The sequence below is a fragment of the Vicia villosa genome, linkage group LG1 (assembly GCF_029867415.1).
Source record: "Vicia villosa cultivar HV-30 ecotype Madison, WI linkage group LG1, Vvil1.0, whole genome shotgun sequence".
Taxonomy (NCBI): domain Eukaryota; kingdom Viridiplantae; phylum Streptophyta; class Magnoliopsida; order Fabales; family Fabaceae; genus Vicia; species Vicia villosa.
In genome coordinates this window covers 73,984,677-74,006,556 of record NC_081180.1, presented here as the reverse complement: position 1 = coordinate 74,006,556, position 21,880 = coordinate 73,984,677, and the positions used below count along the sequence as shown (strand labels likewise).

Genomic DNA, 21,880 nt, shown 5'->3' with positions numbered 1-21,880 from the left:
AATAACATTATTCGGATGGTGTGTCCGGAGAACAGTATTCGACATATTTTTAGTGTACTTTGGTGTGATATATTGAATTGAATTATCGTGACGAAATGAAAGGGACAATTTCTAAAATTTTGATAGAAAAAATAATATAAGATGCAACGAGTCACCCATCGTTTACTATTCTATTTTTCTAAAACTATGCATGACAATCCCGTGCATCGCACGGGCAAATGTCTAGTTGTGCATAGAAGGAGTAGATTTCATTTAATTTAATAGATAAAATACATAAAATTTTATGAAATATTAAAAATATTTCATACTTTATCAAGTAATAAATTCATCATTAATCATTTTACATTATTATTTTTTAATCAACATCAAACCATATAAAAAAAAGGAGTAAATCTCAACATCATCAAACGTAAAGAACACAAGTTTATTATCATTGTGTCACTAATAAGAGCTATTTTAGTTGTCCACAATCAAAATCTGACTTCTTCAACGTCTGATCAACCAAGAATTTAGTCAAAATTTGATCCCTACAAAAGTTAACCAATTTTGAACCACTTTGTTGAATGGAACCCATAATATATGATCTAGTAATGAGATCAATGCATCTCCATCTCCTCTCCTTTGCATATTTCTTCAAACTTTCCTCAATTATTTTATATTCTTCTTCTCCTTCTTTTGGATTCTTGGAAAATGCCTCAGCTAAAAACTTTGCTAAAACCACCCCATCCTCTAAAGCACAACAACCCCCTTGTCCAAGATCAGGTGCCATAGGGTGTAATGCATCTCCAACAACACAAACATTTCCTTTACTAATATTTCCCATTATTAGCTCCCAGGGATGTCTATGTCTCAATGGAGCAAAATGAAAAGCATCTAACTCAGTGTTTTCAATGAAAGATCTAACATAACTTGACATCTTCTCTAACTTATTTAACACATATTGCTTCAATTTAGCCGGATCTTGTGCTAGATCTTTTTGGTAGTCTAAAATATAAACAAATATTAATTACTTCAATTATATTTAATATTATCAGTATTAAATTATCCCTCTAATATTTTTTATAAGAGACAGTTTACTTAATATTAACTTTAATATTAACTTTTATACGACTAATATATCAGATTAATAATTAGATAGATTAGATACATTAGTTATTCAATAAAATTTAAAATAAATTGACTCTTATAAAAAAATATTAGAAAAAGAATCAACGATTAACTTCTGTTTATAGATAAAATCGGATAGATTGAGTTCTCACCTTCGATGATAGAAGTCCATGAGAAATACCAATAAACACCCTTGTCATCACATGGAATAACTCCGGCTCTAAAACCTTTTCCAAAGTATTGCATGAGCATTGGTTCCAAATCGTGAGTGTTCTTCAACTCTACATAACCCCTAGTTGTGTATCTTCCTATGGGAGAAGCCTCCTTAAAGCCTAACCACTTTGCCACCATAGAGTTTACTCCATCACACCCTATCAATACCTTTGAAATTGAAAATATCCATGTATAAACTGAGGTTATACTAATTTAAACTCATAATTAAAGCTATTTCCTTCTAACAAGTAAATTTGATTCTATGTAATGACAAAAAATTGAAATATCACAGAATTAGTACTTGTTCAAATATACGATATAATTTTAGACACGTGAAATTAATTTTAATTTGTTTAAATGCTAAATGAATATTTTAAAACCTGGATCATATGATCAAATCAGTTTGATCTGCAACAATTTAAAATTTGGGCCCTCTATCTACCATCTCAATTCATGGACATAAATATTTCTCATTTTTCTTGATGATCTTAGTAGATATGTATGGATATTTTACTTAAATCCAAAGCAGAAATTTCAAATTTGTCCTAAATTTGTTAGATCGGATAATGACATGAATTCCTTATCCCAAACTTTTATGCTTCTAAAGGCTTTATCCCCCAAATATAATGTGTTAATCCCTCCCCCAAAATGGGAGGGTTGAAAGCAAACATCAACACCTTCTCAATGTAGGAAGAGTCGTGCTATATCAGTATAAACTCTCTAAATCTTTTTTGTAATTGTTGGTGCACAAAGAATAAAGATGATGACAAAGAGAATAACGGCGCAAAGATTAATGAGAGAGAATAAAGTTGTTGATTATCTACTGCTTGTGTTATAAATGATAGCTACTACAAGGCTATTTATAGGAAAAAAAATCTTGCCACATAAGCCCTAAAAGAGTAAACTTAGTGAACAAGTCTAAGGTACAAACAGTACAGTACTACAAAATACTAAAGTACCCTTACTACTAAACAACTAAGCTAATGGGACCCAGAAGGTAGCATTTTCTGGTCAACACTATCTTCTGAGTAACCATCAGAAGATCAGCCCACATCAGAACATCAGAAGCGTCTGCTTCTGATTAACAACCTCAGAAGCTTTACTGCTTCTGAGCAACACCAGAACATCAGAAGCATCTTCTTTTGATTAACAACAACTTCTGAATATTGAATTACTCTTCAATACCACCCCTTAATTCATATTCAGCTAGCCAAAATCTACAACACCAACTCCATCCCCCAAACGGATAAGGTGTTCAGTCTTGACATCCTTCAACAGAACATCTGCAAGTTTCTTCTGGTTGCTACAGTGTGCAACTTCTGATACTCCATTTAGAAATGCAGATTTCTCCTTGAAAAACCATCTGACGCTGATGGTTTTCTTCTCCTTTGGAAGCTTAGTTAACTTCCAAGTCTTGTTTCCTTCTAAAGCCTCAAGTTATTCTTTTATGGCATTCAGCCAGCCTTTCTTCTCGAGTGCTTCTTCAATACCCAATAGTTCAGAATCTCCTTCTAATTCTAGAACCATATCTCCTTCTGGATTTTCTTCAGAAGTTTGATTACCACCAGAAGTTCCACCTTTGTTAACTCCTGGGTCTTGTTCAAAACCACCACCTTTAGAAGTTAGATCGCCTTCAGAAGCTCTGCCTTCAGAAGTTCCAACTTCATAATCTTTTCTTTCAGAATCATGACCACCGTCAGAAGCTGGACTACCTTCAGAAGCTCCGCCTTCAGAAGTTCCACCTTCAACGTCATAATTAACACCAAAAACATGATCATCTTTAGAAGCTTGTCCTCCAGAACCTATGTCTTCAGAGTTTTCCCTTCCAGAAGCATGACCACCATCAGATTCTTGATCATCATCAAAATCTGGATCAGAATCAAATTCACCATCTGACTCATCTTCAGAGTCTCCAGAAGATTCTTCATCTTCTGACTCTAACTCTTCTTCAGAACTTTCAAGTTCTGACTCATCATCAGAAGTAGAATCTTTTTCTGATTCTGACTCATCTTCTGATTCTCCTTCAGACTCAGAATCACCTTCGGATTCTGACTTGTCTTCAGCTTCAGAGTCATCTTCTAACTCTGACTTATTTTCAAAAACCTCAGATTCTGACTCTTCTCCAGAATCCAGAAGTTCCACCTTTGTTAACTCTTAGGTCTTGTTCAAAACCACCACCTTTAGAAGTTGGATCGCCTTCAAAAGCTCTTCCTTCAGAAGTTCCAACTTCATAATCTTTTCTTTCAGAATCATGACCACCGTCAGAAGCTGGACTACCTTCAGAAGCTCCGCCTTCAGAAGTTCCACCTTCAACGTCATGATTAACACCAGAAACATGATCATCTTTAGAAGCTTGTCCTCCAAAACCTATGTCTTCAGAGTTTTCCCTTCCAGAAGCATGACCACCACCAGATTCTTGATCATCATCAAAATCTGGATCAGAATCAAATTCACCATCTGACTCATCTTCAGAGTCTCCAGAAGATTCTTCATCTTCTGACTCTAACTCTTCTTCAGAACTTTCAAGTTCTGACTCATCATCAGAAGCAGAATCTTCTTCTGATTCTGAATCATCTTCTGACTCATCTTCTGATTCTCCTTCAGACTCAGAATCACCTTTGGATTCTGACTTGTCTTCAGCTTCAGAGTCATCTTCTAACTCTGACTTATTTTCAGAAACCTGAGATTCTGACTCTTCTCCAGAATCTTCAAAGTCATCTTCTGATTCTGAATCATATAAAAATACTCCTTCAGAATATTCAGAGTTATCTTCTTCCCCTTCAGAATCAGAAAACGACAAACTCACAGGTTCCTCATCAGATTCATAAGCCATTAATAGCACAGGTTCATCATCTGAATCACCTCTAGCTATTTTTGCTTCTTCTTTGTTTGACCAACAATCTTTAGCAAAGTGGCCAAACCTATTACAATAGTAACACTGAACCATTCTCTTGTCATACTTCTCATTTCCCTTCTGATGTTTCTCCTCATCAGAATAGAAGACTTCTGACTTCTGCGACCTACCATGTTTTTTCAGCTTCTGGTCCTTCTTGACAAAAGAAGCCTTCAGAGCCTGCTCAACTTCTCTCTCAGAAGTTCTTTTAGTCAGACGCAACTCTTGCGCCTCTAGACTACTTTGCAGCTCTTCTATTCTCATGGTGTCCAGATCTTTAGAATGTTCAATGGCTACAACAATGTAATCAAATATAGGGGTCAATGATCTCAATACCTTCTCTATTATTACTTGTTCAGAAAGAGTTTCTCCACAAGCCTTCATCTCATTAGTGATCAAAATCACTCTAGAGATATACTCAGAGACTTTCTCATTGTTTTTCATGTTGAGATTTTCATATTGCTTTCTCTGGGATTGAAGCTTCACCTTCTTTACTGATACGTCACCATCGTAACACCTGACCAGTATATCCCACGCCTCCTTAGACGTCATAGCATCAGAAATTTTCTCAAACACATTCACATCCACACACTGATGGATGAAGAACAACGCCTTTTGATCTCTCTTGTTCATTTCCCTCTGTGCTTCTCTTTGTTCTTCCGTTGCATCCGCTGCAACCGGAACATATCCTCTAGTGACAAGATCTAAAACATCTTGAGCACCAAATAATGCACGCATTTAAATCATCCATCTATTCCAGTTTTTACCATCAAGAACTGGAAGTTTGGTATTCAAGTTGCTTCCACTCATCTTTAAACTTGTGCAGAAAAAATCAGATTTCACTCACACTCACATAGTGTTTACCAACCCACAAACAACCAAGAAAAATGTGATTTAACACAACTTTGTTTCCCAGAAACAAAATCAATCACACGGTCACACAAACTCACGTTCACTCGTGTTTCCCTGTGTTTGGAACCGGAGCTCTGATACCAACTATTGGTGCACAAAGAATAAAGATGATGACAAAGAGAATAACGGTGCAAAGATTAATGAGAGAGAATAAAGTTGTTGATTATCTACTGCTTGTGTTATAAATGATAGCTACTACAAGGCTATTTATAGGAAAAAGAAAATCTTGCCACATAAGCCCTAAAAGAGTAAACTTAGTGAACAAGTCTAAGGTACAAACAGTACAGTACTACAAAATACTAAAGTACCCTTACTACTAAACAGCTAAGCTAATGGGACCCAGAAGGTAACATCTTCTGGTCAACACTATCTTCTGAGTAACCATCAGAAGATCAGCCCACATCAGAACATCAGAAGCATCTGCTTCTGATTAACAACCTCAAAAGCTCTACTGCTTCTGAGCAACACCAGAACATCAGAAGCATCTTCTTCTGATTAACAACAACTTCTGAATATTGAATTACTCTTCAATAGTAATATCTTGTATCTTATGCCATCGTCATCACCAATAGGATTAACACTCCATTGCTCAGTAGAAATTCACCATATCAAATTATTCACTATTGACTACCTGGTATGAGTCAAATAAAAGTTTTTGGTTCCCTTCGATATGCTTCAAATTTACATAACCATAAACCATTCTTGCTTGTATAACAAGGAAGTACTTGTTTTTAGGATGAGCAGTTAGTTGTAAAGGTTCAATTCTATTAAATCATAATTCACAAGAAATATTAATATTTAGAAATGTCATATTTCATGAACATATACTACCATACCAAATTCAAAATTTACGTGCTACTCATAATTGAGAATACCTCAGTTACTTGCAAAACTAGTCAGACATAAACACACCCAATTTTTTTGTTCTTGGCCAATTCCTTCATTCAACTAACCACGTGACTCACAATGATCAACCTTTTTCTTCGTCTTATATTATTTGTATTTCATTAAGAGTAAGGCATTGATCATCACATCTCAGAGATTATGTATGTACTTCATTCAATAACACACCAAATCAATCTTCTTTGAGTACGTTTAATACCCTTTCCAATTTTATTTCTTATTCCAACTTGTCTCCTTCTCAATGTTCATTTAGTCTTTCAGTAACAACTCACATTGAACCTAATTCATATAATGAGGTAAGAAAGTTTGAATGTTGGAATCAAGCTACGAAAGATGAGCTTGATGCTTTATGTAAAACTGGCTCTTCCACCCAATGTTAGACCAATAGATTGTAGATGGGTCTATAAGTTCAAATATAAGTCAGATAGCATCATAGAGAGATTCAAGACAAATTTAGTTTCCAAAGGATATAACTAGATAACAGGATTTGACTATTCAAATACTTATTCACCAATTGCAATACTCCCCACTTCAGACTTGTTCTAGATATATAATCAATTCACAAGATGCATCTACATCATCTTTATGTAATAAGTTATTCCTACATGGTGAGTTACATGAAGATATAAACATGATTGTTCCATCTATGTCAAACCTTTAAATAAACATGATTATTGTGCATGATATAATCTTTGGTCAAGGATTATTCTTTCTCAGTAGTTCAATTGTGCATTTACAAGGATTTTGAGATACTGATTGGGAAAGGTGTATTGACACTACAAGATCTATGTCACGATCTTGCTTCTTTATTGGTTCTTCTCTTATTTCACATAGATCAATGCTATTCTTACACCATTTATTACACTAAATACTTACACCAAACACTGTTCATCGTATTTGGTTAATGTAGTGCAAAAATTTGGTTAATGCAGTAATAAAGTTGGTTAATGCAACATTCAGGTATTAAAAATAATTTTTAGCAGTCACCAAATTTGGTTAATGCAGTGTAAAAATTTAGTTAATGCAGTAATAAAGTTGGTTAATGCAACATCCAGGTATTAAAAATAATTTTTAGCAGTCATCAAACTTGGTTAATGCAGTGTAAAAATTTGGTTAATGCAGTAATGAAGTTAGTTAATGCACGTTCAGGTATTAAAAATAAATGTTCGTACATGAATAGTATTCACGCCGTACATGAATAGTATTCGCCCCGTACATGAACAGTGTCATCCGTACATGAATAGTGTCGTCCGTACATACGGTGTAGGTGTAAGAATTGGTGTAAGAATAGCATTTCTGTTTCACATATAACTAAAAAGAAAAGCATTTTATCAATATCTTCCTCTGAAGCTGAGTATAAAGCTTTAGCTGTTGCAACTTGTGAGCTTTAATCGATCCTTTATCTGATGTATCTACAAGTGAGTTGTTCTAAACCAGATGTTTTATATTGTGATTGTTAGAGTGCACTCACATGGCTGCCAACTAAGTCTTCCATGAAAAATACTAAGTTCCTTGAAATAGACTGTAATATTGTTAGATAAATTCTAGGCAAGAGTTGCGAAGTTGATCCTTGTTTCTTCAGATAACCATTTAGTAGACTTCTTCATTGAGTCATTGTTACCTAAGCATGTCAATTCTCTTATTGAACCTGATCAATATCTACCAAGGTTTAACTTATGGGAAGATATTAACAAATGAAGAGAGATAGTTACGGTTAGTTATCTTTCATTTCAGTTTGTTAGAAGTCTATTACTTGCATTGTAAGGAACTAGTGAAGTTAGTTGATTATGATGCACAATTATAATTTATGATGAGGACTCACTCTTGTATATATAATCATTTTCCCATTGATAAATGTAAGAGAGAATCACTATTTTCATTCACTTTCTTCAAGCTATGTTTATGAGTTTCATACTCCTAATAACAATGATGTATCTCATATGGCTATGCACATAGTATTTAAGAGGATTTATTTTTCCATTAAAAAAGAGGTAGCAGTGTGACTTGTTACCCGCTTGCCTTCTATTTTCGTGTAATCAAATGAAGGGAAGTTTTAAAAAGGATGAATGGCCCTTTTTTGTTTCATTATGATCCAATACATGATTCATCTCTCACTCTATCACCAAGTTGAACGAAGGCTCTGATATCACTTTTGGGGAAGTTCAGGGAAGGAGGGAAAAATAACGAAACCAATGTTCCATGACAACAAGAGATGGAAACATCACATCTACATCAAAAATCTTAAGACTTGTTTGGGATTTGAGAGGATGGGAGATGTTTTTTAATGAAAAAAAAGGATGAAGTGAAAACAATTGAGGGATTTAGATGGAGAAGGTTTAAGAGGGGTTAATTTTATTCATAACCCAAAAATTCTCTAGTTTTGGAAAACTCAAATTATATTTCAGGAGGGGTTTGAAGGTTTTGAAAGGTTTAGATAAATTCTTTAGTTAAAAAAATATGTTTTTATAATATTCTAAAAATTCAAATATATTAATATAATTTTTTTTATAAAAAATTAGGCTTAATTACAATTTTGGCCCCCCTATTATTCCTTTTTTGGGGTTTTGGTCCACCTATTTTAAAACTCGGAATTTTAGTCCCTTTATATTAGTTTTTTGAGGATTTTGGTCCCCTTGCAAATTCGAAGGCAATTTTTGATGAAATGGAACTCACATTGATGACATGTTCAACATGAATCTTAAATAAAATTAGTTTTTTTTGAACAGTTCACTGCTGAACTGGCAATAATGACACATCATCAATGTGAGTGTCATTTCATTTAAAATTGCCTTCGAATTTGCAGGGGGACCAAAATCCTCAAAAAAAAAACATAGGGACTAAAATTCAGGATTTTAAAATAAAGGGACCAAAATCCAAAAAAAAAAAATAGTAAAAGGACCAAAATTACAATTAAACCAAAAAATTATTCTTTTAAAAAATATTAAAGATTTTTCTACTTATTTTTCAAATCTCCTTATAAATATGTTATATAGAATTTAATAAATCAGACTATCTACATGCATTTTTTCCTTATTTTAAATGTTCTTCCAAATAATAGTGATTACCTTGGTTTTGATTCTTGCTCCATCAGCCAGATGTAGTATCTTAGAGAATCCAGATTCCTGAATGGCAACCACCTTTGACATGTACTTAATGGTTCCACTTGGAAGCTCTTTGGCTAGGGCTTCCAATATTATATGCCTTCTAACACAACGAACCTCATGCGATCCACTAAATGACATTTAAGAATGGTAGAATTGTGACAAGGTAACAATTGAAACACTTGTAGAAGCAAGTATTTATTAGATTGTGCACTTACTTCTTTCTTGTGTTGTCCTTGAAATACGTTGTTGATGTTTGTTTCCCCGTAATCAAAGTTGTAGTTACAAGCCTGAATTTCAAAACAATTTTTTAGTTTGCAAAAATTAAAAGTAGTTTTCCAAAATAGTGATTAATCAACATTAGTATTGTAGAAACTAATAGATGAAATATCACAACCAATAATGAGAGAGAAACTCTTCATTCTCTCTAATTTGGTTTGACTTTAGCTCCTTCAAGATTCAACCGGGAATATGAAATCTTCTGTAGCATTCAAAAATCGCGAAGACAAAGATTAATGGAAAAAAGTATCACCATGAAAATGGCATTATGCTTCAACTAAAATGTGATGGGATAATATGGATAGGCGGCCTTTTTCTGTATAAGAAGATAAAATAATATCAACTTTCATTTTCACATCGTTTCGGAATGATTTCGAAGGCAAGAGAAATGTATGAGGAGTTCCAACATTACGGTGACATAGATGAGGTTATCATTCCTTCAAAAAATGATATCATAGGTAATTGATATGGTTTCATAAAATTCTTTAATGTAAGGGATGACAAGTTGTTGGCGGTTAAACTAGACAATATATTCATTGGAAGAAGAAACTTTTTTGCTAACCTACCAAGGTTTCAAATAAGGGGCGCTTAGGTTACTAAGGAGCGTCCTAGAACTAACAAGATTCATGATTGGGGAAAAAGGCAGGAAAGCAAACTCCTTTTCATCAAGTGAACTCAAATAAAGTGGGGAAAAGATCTTATGCGGATGAGGTCAAATATTCAACTAATTCACCAGTGGAAGAGTTGAGGCAAAAAGTAGAGTTTCAAGTTGCTGAAAGTGATCTTGCTAGGTTGAGGAAAGCTTACGTTAGATTTTATGAAAATCCAGGTGTGTCCTATAACATGCCAGAGATCTTTAACACTGAGGGATATTTTGGAGTACAACTGACACTGCTTGGCGTAAACCTCTGTCTTCTCGATGATCGGGTTAAAAGGGAGGCGTAGGAAACCAAAATATGTGGATGACGCAAGAATCACTTGGATTAGATGCTATGGAATTCCTTGTCAAGCCTGGAATCCATATTTGTTTGAAGCTTTGGTTTCTCATATGGGGGAGTACCTCTATGTATACGACAATACTAGATTTCTTTGAAACCAAGGCTTCGGGAAGGTCAGGTGGATTGTTAATTTTGTGGAATCAAATCTCTTTGTTCCTCTGTTTAATTTTGAAGGCGAAGGTTTAGTAGGCATTCAACTATCTTGGTGAGATTTAATCATCTATGTAGTGAATGTTTATTCCTTATGTTCTCTTCACAAGAAAAAATAATTGTGGTTCGAATTAATTGAAGTTAAATCATTATTCCCTAGGGGTGAATGGTGTGTATGGAGGATTTTAACTCAGTTAAGAGATTGAGTGAAAAAAGAGGTTGCAGGGCTCAGTCTAATTCAGTGGAGATGAGAAAATATTGTGACTTCATTTATGACATGAAGTTAATTGATTTACCAGTGGTGGGCAACAAATTTACATGGTTTAATGTTTCAGGTTCATCAATGAGTAGTTTGGATCAATTCCTAACTTCAAAAGCCTTAATATATAGTTGGATATTGAAAGACCAATTGGTAGGAAACATGGTAATTTCTGATCACTACCCAATTTTGATAAAGGCGAATGGTGTGAATTAGGGCCATAAACCCTTCAAGTTCTTTGTGGCTTGGATACAACATCTTGAGTTCTTAGAGGTATTTAAAGAGGAGTGGAGGAGTTCTAATATTCAAGGAAGGAAGCTTTAAATTTTTAAAGAAAATCTCAAAAATCTAAAAGCCATATTGAAAGTGTGGAATTATGAGGCTTTCGAGAATTTGTATTTAGAAATGAAAGATGCAGTTCAAGAGCTCAACTCTTTGGACCATTTAGTGGAAATTGATGACGATTTTTTGTGCATGGATCAGTCTGGAAAGAGGGTTGAAGCTCAAAGTCGAGTTTGGGAAAAAATTGAATTATTGAGAATCCATCCTTAAGCAGAAGTTCATGTGTCTTTAGCTAAAGGAAGGAAACCAAACTTCCAATTATTTCCATTCTTTCATGAAAGAAAGATCTAGATGTAATGGAATTTCGATTTTAAAATTGGGTGATAATCTATTGTAAGAGGTTGAAGACATCAAATCTTTAGCTTTTGATCACTTCGAGGATAAATTTCAAGAACAATCTTTAAGGAGGCCTAAATTGGATGAAGAGGATTTCAACAAACTTTCTCTTATTGAAAGTGCGAATCTTGAGCTTCATTTTTTGTTGGATGATACTAAAGAAGTGGTTTGGTCTTCTACAAGCGATAAAAGTCATGGCCTGGACAACTTCAAGATGGCTTTTTATTAAACTACTTGGGAGATCATCAAGCTTGGTCCGCAAGAATGTGTTAATGATTTCTTTATAGTAGGTCACCTCCTTAAGGTCTTCACAACAAATTTCATATCATTGATCCCTAAGTCCCATAATAATTAAAATCAGAATGACTTTCGCCCCTTTGTTTAGTTGGGAGTGTTTATAGAATCGTTTTGAATTTATTGACAAGTAGGCAAAAGCAGGTTGTTGGGAAGCTTGTTTCCTCTAATAAATCAACATTTATTTAAAACATAAACATGTTTGATGGAGACCTAGTAGTCAATGAAGTATTATAATATGGTCATAAATACAAGAATGAACTTTTTCTTTTCAAAGTCGACTTTAAAAAGGCTTTCGATTCAGTCTCGTAGGACTACTTGATGTATGTGTTAAAGCAAATGAAAATCGGCTCTTAGTTAATTCAAGCTTGTATTCTCAATATTTCTCTTTCCATCCTGATAAACAAAATCCCTACAACTGACTTTTAAACTAAGAGAGGACTACGTTAAGGTGACCTCTCTCGCCATTTATTTTCGTCATAGCTATTGAAGGTTTATTAGGTTTGTTGTCTAATTCTCGTGCTTCCCTAACCTTCTACCCATTTTATCTGGAATAAAACCTAGAGTTTGATATACTTCAATTCATGGATGAATCCATCATTTTGGGCCAGGCTTCATGGTCCAATATTAGGTCTACCAAATCTCTCTTGCATGGGTTCAAATTAGCATCATACCTCACTGTGAACTTCCATAAAAGCATGATCATGGATTTAATGTGGAACCTGATTTTCTTGAGACAATGTTGAACTTCTTGTCTTTCCCTATAAGCTACTTTCCTTTCATTTTCCTTGGGATTTCTATTAGGATCAATCCTCACAGGCGCTCGTCGTGGGACTCTATTTTGGCTAAACTTTGTAGTAGTCTTGCAGTGTTGGAAATGAATAATATTTCAATGGAGGACTGGATCACTCTGTTAAGTTTGGTGTTGTCCTTTATTCTCCCCTTCTTCTTTTATTTCTACAAGGCACCAAAGCTAGTTCTACAGGAAATTATAAACATTCACAGATCTTTTCTATGGAAATGTGAAGAAAATCGGAAAAGGGTCAATTGGGTTTCTTGGGCCACTATTTTCAAGCGAAAATTAGAAGGGATTAGGTGTTAAGGATGTCGAATATTTCAATAGTGTCCTTTTGAGTAAATGGGTGTGGCGTATCTTATCTGATAAAGATATATCCTGGAGCTCTCTGCTTGCCTTCAAATATGGAGATTTAAAAGGGGATAATTATGGATCCCTCTTGGTCCGTTAATGACAAGAAAGCATCGTTATGGTGGATGGATTTAAGACTTGTGCTAGGCCCTAGGGGTTTAGACTCTAACTGGTTTGGAAACAGCATGTCATGCAAAATGGGAAATTGTTCAACCGTTGATTTCTGGAAAGATAAATGGCTTGGCGTTGAACCCATGTGCTTGTAGTTTTCTTCTTTATTTGGTTGTGTGCAGGTCAATCAAATCTCAGTTGGTGGCATGGGGCATTGGTCAGAGGAAGATTGGAGCTAGGACATTGTCTTATACCCAAATCATTCACCTGATGCGGCTTTGATTGAGCTTTAAGATTTACATAATTTTATGTTGAACATCAAACCTAATCCTAACTTGTTTTATTCATTCATTTGGTGGTGTGATGTGAGGAGATTTTATGTCAAAATAGCTTCGGCTAGATTGAATTCCTTAGCATCAACAAGTACTCACATCGACATTCTGTTGAAACTGATTCTTAAGTTGTTATGGAAAATATTACGTTCCTAGCAATAGCAAAGTTTTCGCCTGGAAGCTCTTGCTCAATAGGTTGCAAATGCGTGATTAATTAACAAAAATAAGGAATATAAGTGGGCATCATAACCTTGTTTGCCCTATGTATTTAGGTCTAGAAGAAAATCTATTCCATTTATTCATTTCGTGCCCAATAGCAGGAAATGTTTGGCTTCATTTATCAAATTGGACCGGGTTTGGTTATTTCATCTCGTTTGTATCCATTCTTGATCATTTGAAGGATTATCTCTTTTTGCTTAAAAGGAAGGTTAGTAAGAACTTTTGCGTCCTTTTTTAGCTTGGAGTTATATGGTCTCTTTGGTTAGTTAGGAATGACAATCTTTTTAAGGAAGGTCACAAAGGAGCTCTTCAGTTGGTTACTCTGGCTAAAAATCTCTCTTGAGATTAGTTTGGGGCTAGATTTAAGGGGACGATGAGGTTTGACAAGCAGGATTGATTAGCGGAGGCCCAACTACTCCAGATATAAGGAAGAGTTACATCCAAAGAAGTAGTCTGACAGACAAATAGGAGCTCACAAGTTAGAAGGCAAGAATAGACGATAGTCAGAAAATATGAACCATTATAAGAATGATGTTATCTCCACTCATCTGTCTCAAAAGAAGGGGTAAAGTCCCTACTAAATGACATGAGATTATTAATAAGAACCTGCCCGTGATTGAAAAGGAAGATCCTCTTCCACTTAAGGTCGCAAACCCAAACCCCCTTTCCATCCACCCAACTCTCCAACTGACCAACGGACTTGATCGCAGATGAAAAAGAGCCTCAAGAATCTAGATCTAAAAGGAGTACTTTCACCCAGATATCTTTTCAAAAGAAGTAAGAAGGCCATATCCAACCTTCAATTTGAGGCCATTCATTAACTAATAAGAGGGATTGTCGACTTTGGCTATCGAGATAAATTAATAGTATTAATATGACGTATATTATTCAAAAAAGTGAAAAAGCATGTTTGGAGAAAAAACATAAAATAAATGCATTACAAATATTTTTTATAATAAAAGATTTCTTTAAAAAAATATTTTGTAATTAAAAATAAAAATAGTATTTTTTTTCAATAATTATCAATGAAAAAATTGTTGAATATTTGATCAAACATATCAACTGTTTAAACAATATAAATAAGTTTTTTGTTTATAATAGTGATAAGAAGAATAATTGTTCCTATTTCTATCAATTATGTAAATGTTTTCACAAAATACATGCCAAGTGATGATACATGTGATTGATCGAATGGTTAGTATTATCTTTAAAATTATTTTGACTTGGGATCTGAATCCCACATATAGTAATGTAATTTTAAACTTTTGCTTTGATATGAAAAGTGGAGAGAAATTTTTATTAAAAGAAGAGAGGGAGTTAAGTTACCCATGAAATTGTATATGTTGGTGGCGGAGGATGTCTCCAACACCGACAGCATCCAAAGCCTTCCAAGCATTTTCCCATAATGTTAGTACAAATCCAGTGGCTCTCAAATTATCTGAACTTTCTAATACCAAACTTCTTATGCCCAATCTATCATAATCAATATGTTAAATTACATTAACAATGTGTCATATGAGAGAGATATGTAGAGAATACCTGTGTAGTCCCAAGGAGGTTGTGAGGCCAGCAATTCCAGCTCCTACAATCACAATATCTTCTTCAATTATTCTTTCCATTACCAACTAAACTCTTTTAAGTTTTTTTATTAGAATATACTCGACACAAAGCTTGTCTAAATAAGGTAGTAATAATAATGCCTCAAAGAACACCCCACAAAGGGAAAATTCTTAGGTGGACACATACCTAAGAAATTGTTTTACACACAACCAATCACAGAATTTTAATTAATTAAAAAAATAAATACTGATTTTTCTCTCTTCTTCATAATCTCAACCACCCCATGAATCCAATTAAAACCAAAATTAAAATTAAAACAAATTTAAAAAAGACTCTTTCTTATTGGTTGTGCCTAAGAATATAGATTTAGGGTCGTGTCCATGCAAGAATTTGCTCCCCACAAAGTTATATACATAGGGTGGTGACTCCTAAGTGGGGCAAATTAACTAAATTAGAAAAGATACAAAATAAAAATATTAAAAAAAAAGTCAAAAATGGACTAACCTCACTTGTGGTCACCTAAAAAAGAAAAATGAGTTGTTGAAATTAATGAAATTAGATATATGACCACTGTGATGCGCAAATTTAATAGAAATATTTATCATGAATATAATTTTTAAATGAAAATATATTTTAATAAATAATTAATTGCATATAATGCAATATGATAAAATATGTTTTAAAATTATATTATATATAAAGAAATTGCTTAAAAATATGAGAATTTTTATGTGCGGCATAAAAAGACTGAAAGGAAAAATCTATATCTTTTTATTATTTTGATTGCATGGAAAAAGTAAACAGAAAAAATACATCTCAAATAAGAGAGATGAATATTCTAAATATTTGTATTAAATAAAAAAATTATTTATTAATTAAATTTTGTTGGCAAGCTATATTAAAACTTTTTGTTAAATAATATTTATATTCTTAAACATACTTTTATAATAAAATATGTTCTAAATTAATAAACATGCTTGTCACTCATTTAATAAATGAAACAAATCAATTATTTATAATACATAATATTTAGATACTATATCAAACTAAATATTATATTATATCATAACTCTTAAATAATATATAGAATAGCATATGTATTTGCTCCAACCATTTGTATTATTATTATTATTATCAATCAACTATTTATTTATTCAAATACACTACCACCAAATTATCAATAATACGTATCACTTTAAAAAATTTACACTTACAAAATATTAAAATAGTTAAAATTTAAACTCTCAATTAATTCATCCATCAACATCAATCAAATACTATCAAGTGTCAAATTTATATTTAACACTTTTTCAACTTTCACTTTTTCCTCCACCTTCCACTATTTCATTCACCATCTCATTTTTCTTTCAAATTAAATTCATTTTTCTTTTATATTTCATTCTCACTTTATTATATTATCTTTTCTACCTAATTATTTTATTTTCTCCTAATTATTTTTAATCTATTAAAACGTATAATTATAGTGTATAATTATATATTAAATATTTATTGGTGTATAAATATATATAACGTTGACATTTAGTTTTACTTTTATGATAAATTTAATCAATTCTATTTATTTATTATTATTTTTAAATATATTAATTAATATATATTAAATTTTAATAAAATTTATATTTTATTTTATGAAATTAAATAATATTGAATAGCCATACACAAAATTAACTTTCCATCTCACATATCACTATAAAAAATACTTTTTTATTTTAATTAATAATTTTTATTATTTGAGATACAAAATTTTTACTTCCAAATGTCAAAATTTCTTTTTTTCTCACATTTCACTATCAAAAAAATTCTTATTTTATTTTAGTTAATAATTTTTACCATTTAAGATAGAAAATTCTTATTTTAAATGTCAATTTTTTTCACATGTCACTATCAACAAAATATCTATTTTATTTTAGTTAACAATTGTCTTTATTTGAGTCATCAAATTCTTATTTGTAAATGTCAAATTTTCTTTTTTCTCATGGGTCACTATCAGCAAAATATATATTTTATTTTCATTAACAATTGTTTTTATTTGAGACACAAAATTCTAATTTTTAAATATTAAAAAATTTCTTTTTCTCAAGGGGCACGATCAGCAAAATACTTATTTTATTTTAATTAAAATTGCCTTTAATTGATACACAAAATTTTTAATTTTAAATGTCAAAAAATTTCTTTTTCTCACGGGAAACTATCAACAAAATACTTATTTTATTTTAATTCACAATTACCTTTATTTTTTATACATAATTCTGTTTTTAAAATGTTAAAATATCTCTTGTTTTCAGGTATCACTATCAACAAAATATGTATTTTACTTTAATTAACAGTTATCTTTATTTGAAACACAAAACTCTTATTTTTAAATATCAAAATTTTATCATTTTTTTAAAGAGTTCTGGATGAATGTTTATGTTGTGCCACCAGGTCATGATAAAGTCATCCAGTCCTATATCAATGATTCTCATTTCTTCATTACTCCATCACTGATTGCTATCACAATCAATTGTCAAGAGACGGGTAGTTGTGTTGAACAATATCAAAATAACAATGTCTACTCAACCCAACTTCACTGAATTTATGCCAAAAAAATAACTTCTTCAGTCATGATTCTCCACTCCCTATTGTAAAATTATGGTTTGAACTTCTAGTGGCAAATCTCCACCTAAGAGAGAAAGACCTGAAACGCTTACTTGGTATGACTAACATCTCTTGTTATTAATTTTTTTAATAACTTCTTGAAGGAAATGATAAACACTTCTCAAGAGGAAACAATTTTCCCCATATCTTATGGAAGAGTTATTTCTGAACTTTTCCATAAGTTAGAGATATTTAGGGGTAATGTTGAAGTTGAGTGGACGGAGAAGTTTGAATTTGTTGAGTAGTTTTCTTTGTTGTATTGTTTTTTATTATTATTAATGAAATATTTCTTTTTTTTCTATTATTGCCTATTCTTGTTTATTGATAACAAAGTTTTAAATGCGGGATTCGAAGCGAGGTTCATATAGCTATATTATCTTGGTTCTCTAGAAAACTGAGATAACAAATTTATTAATTTTTTTATGGATAAATAAAGGCGTTAAATTATAGTTTTGTTACCTCGGTTTTGTATAACACCGACGTAACATGTTATTTATCTTATTAAAAAAAATAAAACATTGCGCTCCCCTCTTAGTTTTTAGCATGTTGGAGATAAAAGCTTCGTCATAAAAAGTGTTATTCGTTGTAGTGGATACTTTTTAAAATTATATAAAAGTTGTTTCAAAAAGTATCTAAGAAAGAAAAATTGTGTAAATTATGGAGAGAGTTTTTTTTTTATAATTGTTTGAAAGAAGTGGTTGTAAATTGAAATTTTGAATTCAATTTATAATGATGAAACGGCCATTGTAAAATCATGGCAATGGCTGAAAGATTTTCTGAAAAAGATGAATGAATTTTTATGGAATGCCATGAAAAAGTTTGGTGAAAAGGTGTTATGGACAAAAGTATTTTTCAGAAAATTTCAAATGACAATCAATTGTCATGCTTCCACGTTCAAAAAATTTCAAAATCTGCCTATGACAATCGATATAGAAATGTATATGATATAGAATTCATATACTTTAAATGATGAAAAAAATTCTCGTGAACCAAGTCAAATCTTCGTAGATCTTTTTTCCTTCTTTAATATGGTAATGTTGAGCGTGTCTTCATCAAAGCATGTTGGAAGTTTGTCTTCATCAAAACATGTTGGAAGCTTGTCTTCACACTAAGAGACACCTGAATCAATAATCCAAGTTGAATCTTGACATGCAAAGTTTATGGAACTATCATCATAAACAATGTAAACATCGTTTCACGTGCAACTGTTGTCGTGTCTTTAACATTTTTCTACTCATTACCATCATCTTTTTTCTTTGAATGTTCTCTTTTGATAAACCTGTAATTCATTTTTATGTGTCCCGCCTTTCCACAATTGTAGCATATAATTTCTTTTCTATTTCTTGACTTGCTTCTTGACTTGTCGTGACTCATAGATTGTTCACACTTATTAAAATTTCTGATTTTTCTCCTCTCCCTTTACTCGGTAACTAGAGTTTCGGATTGATTACGAGGAACAATCAAACCACATTCATTTCTTCTAACTTCTTCATAAGCATGACATTTTTAATCATTAACATTATCAACTTTTCATTCGGAGCTGAATTAATAAGTGTCACAACAAGAACTTCTTAGTTATCAGGCAAAGAACTATGCAATAATAAGGCCTGCAACTCATCATCCAAATTAATATCAGTAGCTGCCAACTGATTCATAGTACTCTGAAACACACTCATATGCTCTGTCATTGAGTCATCATCCTTGTATTTCATATTAACCAACTTCTTGATCAAACATGCTTTATTTTGCAAGTTCTTGCGCTCATACAGCTCTTTTAATTTATTCCATATTTTCTGCACATCAGTTTCAACTTCAACATGTGGATATACACTTAAGTCCAACCACTATCTGATCATGGCAACTATCTTCTGATTCATCTTTTTCCATTTGGCATCAGACTTATCACTTGGTTTACCTTTTTCCTCTTCAATGCGATCATACAAATTTTTGTTGTATAACATATCTTCGATGAATCTTCCAGAATGTATAATTAGTAGAGTTGGGATTAATCATATTGTGCTCTTGACTTTTTCCATTCAAAATATACAAATAAACCAAACTGAGTTCCGATACTATTTTGTTGAGAAATTATCAAATAATTAAAATATTTTTCTCAAGCAGAATACTTTCTCAAACTTGTGCAATCTAAATAGACAACCAGCGGAACCAATTCTAAGGCACAATAATAATAACAAAATAAAATAGAAAAAACACACCAACTTTTTAATGTGGAAAGCTTCCCTCAAATTGAGAGAATAAAAACCGCAAGACCTAGTCTAGTAAAACTTTTCACTATATCAATAATGAAAATACAAAAGTCTTCCTAGTAACACTAGGGAATAACAAGCTTCACCGATAAACAATAAAGATGAGAAAACTTGTAACACTCGAAGACATATAATAATTGATTGGTATTACCTATACAAACAAGATGCATCTTCTTTTCGATAACCTACCAAATAAGAACTCCACAATTAAGCGTGCTTAGCTTAGAATAGTATTTGAATGAGTGACCTTATGGAAAGTTTCATAAAAAAGACCCGTGAGTAGGACAAAAACATGGTGAAAAATCCATGTTAGTTTGTGGAGTCAGTCGGTAATCTTAAAAGCAGTTTGGATAGGTGACATGGGCCATTACAAGACTCTAAAATTCTTATATGTTGATCATTTGTTCTGTTGTTTTAGAATAATGTTGTTTTAGAATTTCGGACATAAGAGATTGAAGAAAGGTGGTTAGAGTGAAACTCTTCTTAACAATGGTGGCAAAAACCATTGAATTTGATTCAATAGTGTGCAAAGTGTTCTAAAGGCATTAATCAAAAAAGCATAGTTCTCTTTTATTTATTATTACTTTTTGTCCAAGTGTTACACTTTTGTTATTGAAGAAATGGAGAATGAGAAAAGCATTCACTTGAAATCCGGAACCCCACTAACTATTGTCTGTGCAGTGCATCCATAAAGGGTTCTGTGCAGAATGCAAACAACTTCAACTACAATTTTGAAGAAGAAAACATGGAAACAACACTCATGTGCTTTCGCTATTATTTGTTCATAGCAATTTGTTGCTGCTTTGGCAATTATGTACATGCTATTGAATCACCCAAGTATACAGTAATACAATCAGAATCAGATTTTCAGATCAGACTCTACAATGAATCCTCATGGATCTCTGCTCCATCTTCCGGAACTAATTCATTCGAGCTTTCCACAAAAGCCGGATTTCACAGGTTTTATTTTATCTTTCATATTTAGCCGGTCTAATGTTCAATTCCTGACGACATCATTTATTTATTTATGTATTAACATAAAACAAATTGTTGATATTTAAAAATCAATAGTTATAGTTAAAAAATTGTTATAAGATACTTCAGATTTCACAGGTTTTGTTGATCATGATCCTACAGGTTGTACCAATATATTCACGGAGCGAATTTAAATTCTTCCAAACTCGCAATCACTGCTCCAATCTTAACAAGAATTCCTTCATCAGTATCATCTGAGGTTGGCTATAGTGTAAGAATGTACGTATCACCTCACTTTCAAGGGAAGCCTCCACAGCCAAATCCCGAACTGAAGTTGCAACTTGAGAAATGGAAATCTCAATGCATAGCAGTTAGAAAATTCAGTGGATATGCAAAGGATGATAACATAAACAAAGAAATTGAAGCTCTTGTTAGTAGCTTAAACAAGAAGTTAGATAAAACATCAGAAATAGTACATGATGCAAGCTCGTATACCGTTGCTCAATACAATGCATCTTTTCGTGATACTGAGCGGGTAAATGAGGTGTGGATAAATGTGTCAGGATTCAGAACTGATTGCTGAGAGTATAGTCCAGATTCTCAGTATATATTGTTAGTTCAATTTAAAATAATGCTCCTAGCTACTTGAAATATGCCTAGTGTTTATTATGAAAAATGATAGGGTGTACACCGCAGGGGTAAACTTTGTGTAGATCAATAACATTATCTCATCAACCATTACTGGACACCTATTTGAATTTGAAGGAATCATTTCAATCTGATGTTATACATATTATTCATAGGAGATTTACAAACATACTTTAGGA

At 32.4% G+C, this 21,880-nt stretch overlaps 2 protein-coding genes across 2 annotated transcripts; one reads left to right on the top strand and one right to left on the bottom strand.

Moving 5' to 3' along the window:
* Positions 1-451: 451 nt before the first annotated feature.
* On the bottom strand, positions 452-15,229 carry LOC131645881 (monooxygenase 2-like). The gene is made up of 6 exons (XM_058916082.1): positions 15,136-15,229; positions 14,923-15,069; positions 9,348-9,419; positions 9,094-9,259; positions 1,260-1,488; positions 452-984 (listed from the first exon to the last, which is right to left on the bottom strand). Exons 1-6 carry the CDS (start codon positions 15,213-15,215, stop codon positions 452-454), a joined length of 1,227 nt encoding a protein of 408 aa, XP_058772065.1. The 5' UTR covers positions 15,216-15,229.
* Positions 15,230-20,661: 5,432 nt separating this feature from the next.
* On the top strand, positions 20,662-21,830 carry LOC131642157 (uncharacterized). The gene is made up of 2 exons (XM_058912437.1): positions 20,662-21,038; positions 21,216-21,830. Exons 1-2 carry the CDS (start codon positions 20,824-20,826, stop codon positions 21,634-21,636), a joined length of 636 nt encoding a protein of 211 aa, XP_058768420.1. The 5' UTR covers positions 20,662-20,823; the 3' UTR covers positions 21,637-21,830.
* The last annotated feature ends 50 nt before the right edge of the window (positions 21,831-21,880 follow it).